Below are 8,228 nucleotides of genomic sequence, written 5' to 3'. Positions count from 1 at the left end.
AATTTTGGAGAAGTGTTGGCGCTAGAGAGTTTGAGTAAGAGACTCTAAATTTGCTGTGGTTAATATTGAGACTGTCCTCTATCTGTGTGCCAAATTTCATAACTTTCCTGCAAGCGGTTCTATGGTCTGCCATAGACTCAAGAGCGTAATAACGGAAGAAGAATAAGAATGCCAATGGATACAATAGGATAAAAAAACATGCATTTTGTATAATCCCTCTTATTATGGTAAAGTAATTAACATTTTGCAGATTCTTCAAGATGTATGTTAACTTTTGACCTTAATTGTATTATTACCAAAGGAACCTTGACTCTCCTTTAGAAACCCTGATGTTTTATTGCACTGAATGATGCTGAGCAGGTACATAAATGGACATCAAAGGCATTCCCTGCAGTTAAATGACCGGATCATTTCAAACATAAATTTTGCGCATTATGCTTCTCATATGTATCCATCAGAATCCTAATGCCTTACCAAAAATGCTGTTTATTTTTAAAGAGCACAGTATAAATGAACACAATATATTATATGCATAGGGTAAACTCTGAGCATGTGAAGGCACGTAATATATCAAAACATAAACTTGCAAAACAATTATGTTCCCAAAAAGGCAAAAAGCAAACAATGTAAATAAAGCTGGATTTCTCACTGCATAAATACAGCACTCGTTAATATTCAGTCAAAATGATGTTGGAATTTTAGTGAAACAGGTACTTTTTATGACTTTGATGCAGTATTTATAAGGGTGAAGGTTTTCATAAATCATATCCCTTATTCATTATGCAGATAGAAGCATTAGAGATAAATGAACGGGTGACAACAACTGAGTTGTTAGCAGATTGGATGAATTAATTTGGCATTTTTTGGAATAAATTGCAATGGATAACTAGTAAGTTTATGTATAAAACACAGAGGTTCTGGTCAGGGTAATTAAAGTGATATGCAAATTATGATTCATCAATTAAATTGTTTGGACATCAACTAATTGCGCACACAGTACAGAAAAAAATACAACTAATTAGTTTGAGTCTAATCATGATGTCAAGGGTACAGCAGTCTGGTACTGTCAAAAAGTTATGATTTAATGTGGGTACACGATACACAGTATTGCTACTATATTGTCAGGAGAGCTAAATTTAATTTTAGAAGCTGAACCAAACTGTGTAAAACAACTCCATTTGATCCCAGACTTACGCTGTCTCCTTTTCAGAAACAGCAGAGAGTTTGAGTCTTTCCTTCACTTCTCTTTCCTCCGCTTGTCTTTTATCTCTTGCTTCTCCTTCCACATGGTATCCCACCATCAGCTGATACACTATCACCCCAAACACAGCACCAATAAATGGGGCAAAGACGGGCACAAAGAACCAGTATGAGTTTGCTCTGTGGTAGATAGAACAAAAATCTGTGTTAGAGATGATATATCAATAGTAAAATGTATACAGTAAAGCAAATGTGACTTACGAGAACACTTCTGAGCCCCATCCAGCAAGTGCGGTGAAGAGCCGAGGTCCCAAGTCTCTGGCTGGGTTTACAGCATAACCTGAGTTGAAACCCATGGACAGACCGATCACCAGAACTACGAATCCCACAGTGAAGGCCTCCAGGCCTTGTGGGATGGGGTTGTTGTAGGGGTCGACAATGGCGAGGATGCAAACTATGAGAGCTGCCGTGCCAATCATCTGTGAAAAATATTGGTTAGTTCAAACAATGAAAATTCTGTCATCATTTGTGGACCACAAAATCAGTCATAAGTGTCAATTTTTTGAGATTGAGATTTATACATCATCTGAAAGCTGAACAAATAAGCTTTCCATTGATGTATGGTTTGTTAGTATAGGACAATATTTGAATATCTGGAATCTGAGGGTGCAAAAAATCTAAATATTGAAAAAAATCTAATTTTTAAGTTCAAATGAAGTTCTTAGCAATGCATATTACTAATCAAAAATTAAGTTTTGATATATTTACGGTAGGAAATTTACTAGATATCTTTATGGAACATGATCTTTATGTAATATCATAATGATTTTTGCATAAGAAAAAAATCGATAGACCCATACAATGTATTTTTGGCTATTGCTACAAATATACCCATGCTACTTAAGACTGGTTTTGTTGTCCAGGGTCACATTTACTCACCCTTATATTGTTCTAAAACTAACGTTTGTTCTTTTGCGTAACATAAAAGATATTCTAAAGATGTTTCAACTCTTTTTGTCCATAACAATAAAAGTCAATGGGGTCCAAAACAACACTTCCATTATATGGACAAAAAAATAGACATTTTGTTGCCTTACCTGATCAAAGAAGCCATTGAGCAAAGTAAGGTGTTTAGAAGGGTATGTAGCAAAAATCGCAGCCGTTGAATTGTCCCCTTCAACAATGAGAGAACCACGTCCATAGTCCCAAATTGCATCTGCAAAACATCAAGTCAACACAAAGTGGGAAAAAGCTCTTTCAGATCTTCAAAAGCTCTCAGCTCACAACCACAATCCTCATAAACTGAGCAGTTTCATTTTTGGCTGCGACTGACTGACCCAGGATGTGGACTGAGAAAAATGTGAGTTATTGACAACCAAAATAAAGTTCTAAAACTCACCAATATACATGCCAAATATTACTCCTGCGCCAAGAAAAGCCCCCAGAGTCTGGGCCAGGAAGTACACGGGAAATTTCCTCCAGGGCTCTCTCCCCAACAAGCAAAGAGAAAATGTCACAGTAGGGTTTATGTGACCTCCTGTAAAACACAAATGTAGTTTTCTTAATAAGTTGAATAGTACATTTGAAATGAGATCTTCACAGAACACAATAAAGATGAACTTATATACTCTCTTTACACTTTTAGGGCTGGTTGGGTACATGCTGATTAAGCCTAAACCAGGATTAAACTTCAAACATTTAAACTTAAACTTTTTCATAACCTTTTTAGCCATGGATTAGGCTTAATCTATGTCTAGGAACGTTGTTTTTCAACTGTCTGCCACTTCCTTCCTTCAAGACTTAACTTAGGGATGTGCCCGAATAGTGAATCTATATTTGGAAAGGCACGGAAAATGAATAGTAAATGGTTAGCCGCTTGCTATGTAGCCTGTTACATTACAGTACATACAATTTCACTTACCACATGAACATAGTAAGGAGAGATGACTGATAGGATGATGGCGAATGATTTGCAGATCCTGAGCACCACTGACAAACAATCTTAAAAAGTGGTTACGTTAGGTACTGCCGCTCCGTAGTTCAAAAATACGTTTAATCGCGAATCTCAAAAGTGAAAGTATAAGGCGATTTCAATGCCTCTCGTATTAATAATGGCTCCCAGATGTCCGCGGTTTCAACGGCAATTTATATACAGTACAATTACCCAATGATACAACTGCGAGTGAAAGTACTAAAATATATATTTCTTTCAACATAGAGTGTTTTTACGACACGTCATCAATCTGCCATACTGGTGTCATTGAACATAAACAATGCATAACAAAACTGAACTGAACGAAACTCGAATATTTTGCTGATTATTGCTGCTGAAAATGGTCAATTATTGTGTTTTGGGCTGTAGTAATCGGTCGGACCAGGGAAAAACATTTGGAGTAGCCTGCCAAAAGTTATAACAAATCAAGGAGAAGAGAGAACCAAGATTTCCAGGGCAAGAATCTTGACAACATTCGTGTTTGTTCTTATCATTTCCGGGCAGGTAGGTGAAATATTAGGCTAATATCTTAATTAATACTGCTTGTACGTATCTTTACCACCTATTAACTTTGGTTTGTCAAAATAGTGTGCTCTTTCCTGCTTACTAAGTCCTACTATGTATGATTTAGCAGGTTTCACATGGTGTTTCTGTGTTTTGGACAGCATAAATTAGCAGAACAGCGTATTCAGTATAGCAGAACAGAGTATCGCCAATATGGCTGCGCATCCAAGTAACGGACCAAATTGTGAGGTAAGTGCAAACCCTCTATTCAGATTCGGGCACATTCCTACCAAACACTCATTTATTTGCAGTATTTCTCTGTTTAAATGTTCAAAACTGAAATAGATGTTGTCTGATATTGACTTGGTTTTTCATCAAAAGCCTCCAGGACAGTACATCCATTGAGTAAACTTTAACCATGAGGCAATCCAGCCAATAATACCTGAAAATAAAATGTTCTAAAAGTAGGAAAGAATGTAGTGTAATTTGGTGAATGTTTGGGCGAAAGCCTTGACGTTTTAATATCTGCATGTGACTCACTGAAGTGAAATTCCACATCAAAAATCTGAAATTTCCTGTGTTCTCCCAGTAAAAGAAAAAAACACAACAGTTTTAGGATCAACGTTACCTGAGACTTGTCCACAAACTAGGATTCCCAATGTAGCAGCGAAGCCAAAAGCGAAATTCACCGTTAGAAACATTCCATGAGAGCCTCCGCTTAGAACCACCTGGGCGACGGCACCACATCCAAACATCTATAATTAGAGAAATCAAGAATGGAATCCAATTAACCAATTGCATTTGCGATGTCTGATGGCGAAGCTTGGCTAGATACCTAACCAAAAGTTAATTAGGCTCTAAATTAACTAGAGACATAATACGTCTAGATTTGATGTATTATGACTCTCAGAGCTAGACATCCTTGGCTTCATGTACCTGTTTTTTGTTTGAGGACTGCATTTGAAGAATGTGAAACGTTATGGGCACCATGTGGATTTGATAGATAGTGTGCGTATGACTGTGTGTGTGTGTACTTGCTCTCTCTCCCATTGTGCGATGCCCTCTAGCCTGTCTGTGTTTGCCAGCCGTTATTGAGCTGCATGATCAGCCTCTGGATGGGGGGCTCGCAGACCGCACAGTACCATCAGAAAACAACAGATGGTCATTGGGGGAGCTCTATTTTTCTCCAGATATTGCTGCTCTGGAGTCTTAGTTTCCATTGAAAACAGATGATGAGATATGGTTTAACCTGTGATCCCCCTGTGGTGTGTCAAATTTATTCCGGATATGGGCTGTCTTGAATTCGGTATTTTAGACCCCGTTGTAGCCCAGTTCCTGTTGTTTGTGCTTACCTGCTAATTATGTTGTATAAGCTAAATGTCAAAATACAAAGTACACTAATACAAGGCAAGGAATATTTCATTAATTTCAAAACAGCTTCTAGCAATGTTTGTATTGTTCTGTTGAAGTGAAAATTAGTCTCGGTAGCTACAACTTTTCTCCTGAGGTTTAACAGAGGAGCAACAAATTAACAGCTACAATTAGAGGTGGCTGATAGAAAACACAATACTATCTATCACTGGTTATTGTTTTGCTTTGTGTTCAGTGGTTTAATTAGACTAGGAATTACAGATGAGGTCAAAAGTTTACACCCCCCTTTCAGAATCTGCAAAATGTTAATTATTTTACCAAAATAAGAGGAATCATAAATGCATGTTATTGTTTATTTACTGACCTGAATAAGATGTTTCACATAAAAGCTGTTTACATATAGTCCAAAAAGAGAAAATAGCTGAATTTATAAAAATGACCCGGTTCAAAATTTTACATCCCCACTGTGTTGTTAACTGAATGATCCACAGCTATGTTTTTTTTTTGTTTAGTGATGTTTATTCATGAGTCCCTTGTTTGTCCTGAACAGTTAAACTGCCTGCTGTTCTTCAGAAAAATCCTTCAGGTCCCACAAATTCTTTGGTTTTACAGTGTATTTAAACCTTTCCAACAATGACTGTATGATTTTGAGATCCATCTTTTCACACTAAGGGAATCATATGCAACTATTACAGAAGCTTTTAAAACACTCACTGATCCTCCAGAAGGAAAAACCATGCATTATGCTTTACGAGCTGGGGGGTGAAATCTTTTGAATAGAATGGAGATGTGTAATTTTTTCTTATTTTGCCTAAATATCATATATTTTTATTTAGTACTGCCATTCAGAGGCTACAAAAGATAGTTACATGTTTCCCAGAAGACAAAATAAGTTAAATCTACCCTGATCTTCAAATTCAACACGTTTTCAAAAGTTTTCACCCCCACCTCTTAAAGCATGGTTTATCCTTCTGGAAAATCACTGAGCGTTTGACTCTATGCTGGAAAACCAAAGAATTTGGGGACCTGAAGGATTTTTCTGAAGAACAGCAGTCAGTTTAACTGTTCAGGACAAACAAGGGACTCATAAACAACTATCACTAGACAAAAAACTGTGCTGTGGATCATTCAGGTAACAACACAGTTTTAAATATCAAAGTGGTGTACATTTTTGAACTGGGTCATTTTTATAAATGTGGACTGTAAACATCTTTTATGTGAAATATCTTATTCAGGTCAATACTAAATACACAATCACATGCACTTTGTATGATCCCTCTTATTTTGGTAAAATAATTAATTTTGCAGATTCTGAAAGGGGGATGTAAACTTTTGACCTCAACTGTACAAATGCTTGCTTATCCATTAATATTACATTTCAATTTACTAGCTTATTTTATTAGAGCCTATTTGTTTGCGTTTAAGCAGTTTCAGTGATAAAGTTCCTTAGTTTTCTTAGCGTCGTCATTTCACGTACCTAGAATTGTATATAACTAGTGTATGAAACTTGATAAAAACAGCTAATTGGCTACCTTCCGTTACATCATCTCATGTCATGACATTTTGCTACAAATTTAGTTACAAAATTAAAACCTATTTTAGTTTTGAACATTCATTTAATTTCATCTTTTAATAATTATTATTGGCTAAAGCTGAGAAAAAAACATGTTCTTATTAGGAGTAGTAAAAATGATAACTATAAATGCAAAGATGGTTAAAAAGAACATAAAACTCTCTCAGCAAATTATTTATAACACAGGTGTAGCTGAATGGAAATTTCAAACTTTTTAGCAGATGAAAGCATCTAGATTATGTTTGATATCAAGCATCCTTTACACACTTACTTCAAAGATAGACAGTAAATCAATCTTTGCATCATTAATGATTTATCATCCATATATCAAGCTAAGTACAATCAATGTACTGTTTTTTTTAACTAATTAACTAAACTGGTGGCAGATTTTTTAAACATGGAATAGCGTATTGTACATTTTAAAGTTTTAAAAAGACAATTATATATATTTTTTCTATAATCACATAAATATACCCAAACCACAACAGTTGCAATTCATAATTAGCCACATTTCTGAATGGTAAAACTTTTTCATTAATCCTTACTCCTCTGAATTGTTCAACATTTTGTTTAAGATCAATATAATGTTTTACAATAAGGAAACTAAATATGACTGCATGGTACTTTCATCATAGCTGAAGTCAGTTTGTCTCATCACTAATTCATCAATGACAAAAACAACAGAAATGTCTCACCACTAGAATGAGAGTGCCCAGGCATTCTGCCAGCGCCTGTCGCATCAGCATGTTCCGAATCTGAAAGGCCCGTGCCATCTTTTCCATAATCACCTTCTGTCTTCCCATAATGTCTTAGGATAGTTTAAAGATGATGATGATGAAGGCCAAGCTGTGGCTATTGGGTAAGTGCTCCTGTACAACTTTTCCTGCTGAGTTCGGGCCCTATATGTGCTTCTGAATGTCCCGCCCTCAGTCAATAAAAAACCAAAAACAGCATTCCTACAACTATTTCCCTCCCTCCATCCCTGCCTCTTCCCATCGCAGTTACACACAAATTTTATTCTTCTTTTTTCCTGTCTGACTTCTTTGTTGTTGTGGCAGACGCCGCTCTGGAATCAAAACATAGCAATCAAATCTATGAAACTTTAACCCACAGTATTCCACATTAGGAAAAAAAAAAAACTGTATACAAGCACTCAGTAACAACAAATAAACATAAAAATAAATCCTATCAACGTTTCATACAAAACAAACCCATTAAAATGCTTATTTCATGTACAGCTACTCAAAAACTTGATCACTTAAAAGTAAAACACATTAATTGGACAGTAAAGAATGTGATTTATAGATTTTTCTTGACATTTGATCATTTTACTAACCTTTTTTGTAACAAGGGATTGCCTCCTCTTTGTTGACTGAAGAAGCACCGTACTCGTCATTACAACTCTTCCCTCAACTGCCACTCAGTATTTATAAAATGCAACTTTGTTATATCCAAAGCGAAAGTAAGCTGTTTTCTGTAGTATGTTAAGGTCCGTTCACACCAACAACGATAACTATAACTATAACTACAAAGATTACGTTCTAAAAATCGTTTAAAACTTAAGACAATAGCAGAGTTCACACCCCG

At 35.9% G+C, this 8,228-nt stretch overlaps 1 protein-coding gene across 1 annotated transcript; it reads right to left on the bottom strand.

Moving 5' to 3' along the window:
- Positions 1-316: 316 nt before the first annotated feature.
- Positions 317-7,518, bottom strand: aqp3b (aquaporin 3b). The gene is made up of 6 exons (XM_073824107.1): positions 7,337-7,518; positions 4,326-4,452; positions 2,600-2,737; positions 2,298-2,416; positions 1,462-1,679; positions 317-1,380 (listed from the first exon to the last, which is right to left on the bottom strand). The coding sequence occupies exons 1-6, from the start codon at positions 7,442-7,444 to the stop codon at positions 1,191-1,193; spliced, it is 900 nt and encodes a 299-aa protein (XP_073680208.1). The 5' UTR covers positions 7,445-7,518; the 3' UTR covers positions 317-1,190.
- Between the last annotated feature and the right edge of the window lie 710 nt (positions 7,519-8,228).

The sequence above is a fragment of the Garra rufa genome, chromosome 19 (assembly GCF_049309525.1).
Source record: "Garra rufa chromosome 19, GarRuf1.0, whole genome shotgun sequence".
NCBI lineage: Eukaryota > Metazoa > Chordata > Actinopteri > Cypriniformes > Cyprinidae > Garra > Garra rufa.
This window is presented reverse-complemented; position numbering and strand designations above follow the sequence as displayed.

What these genes read in the sequence shown, in the direction of transcription:
- aqp3b (XM_073824107.1), bottom strand. Translation starts at nt 7,444, where the DNA reads ATGGGAAGACAGAAGGTGATTATGGAAAAGATGGCACGGGCCTTTCAG. An exon ending in TGGGCACTCTCATTCTAGTG is followed by an intron (nt 4,453 to 7,336) that starts GTGAGACATTTC and finishes CTCTAATTATAG; the next exon opens with ATGTTTGGATGTGGTGCCGT. An exon ending in AATATTTGGCATGTATATTG is followed by an intron (nt 2,417 to 2,599) that starts GTGAGTTTTAGA and finishes GATGTTTTGCAG; the next exon opens with ATGCAATTTGGGACTATGGA.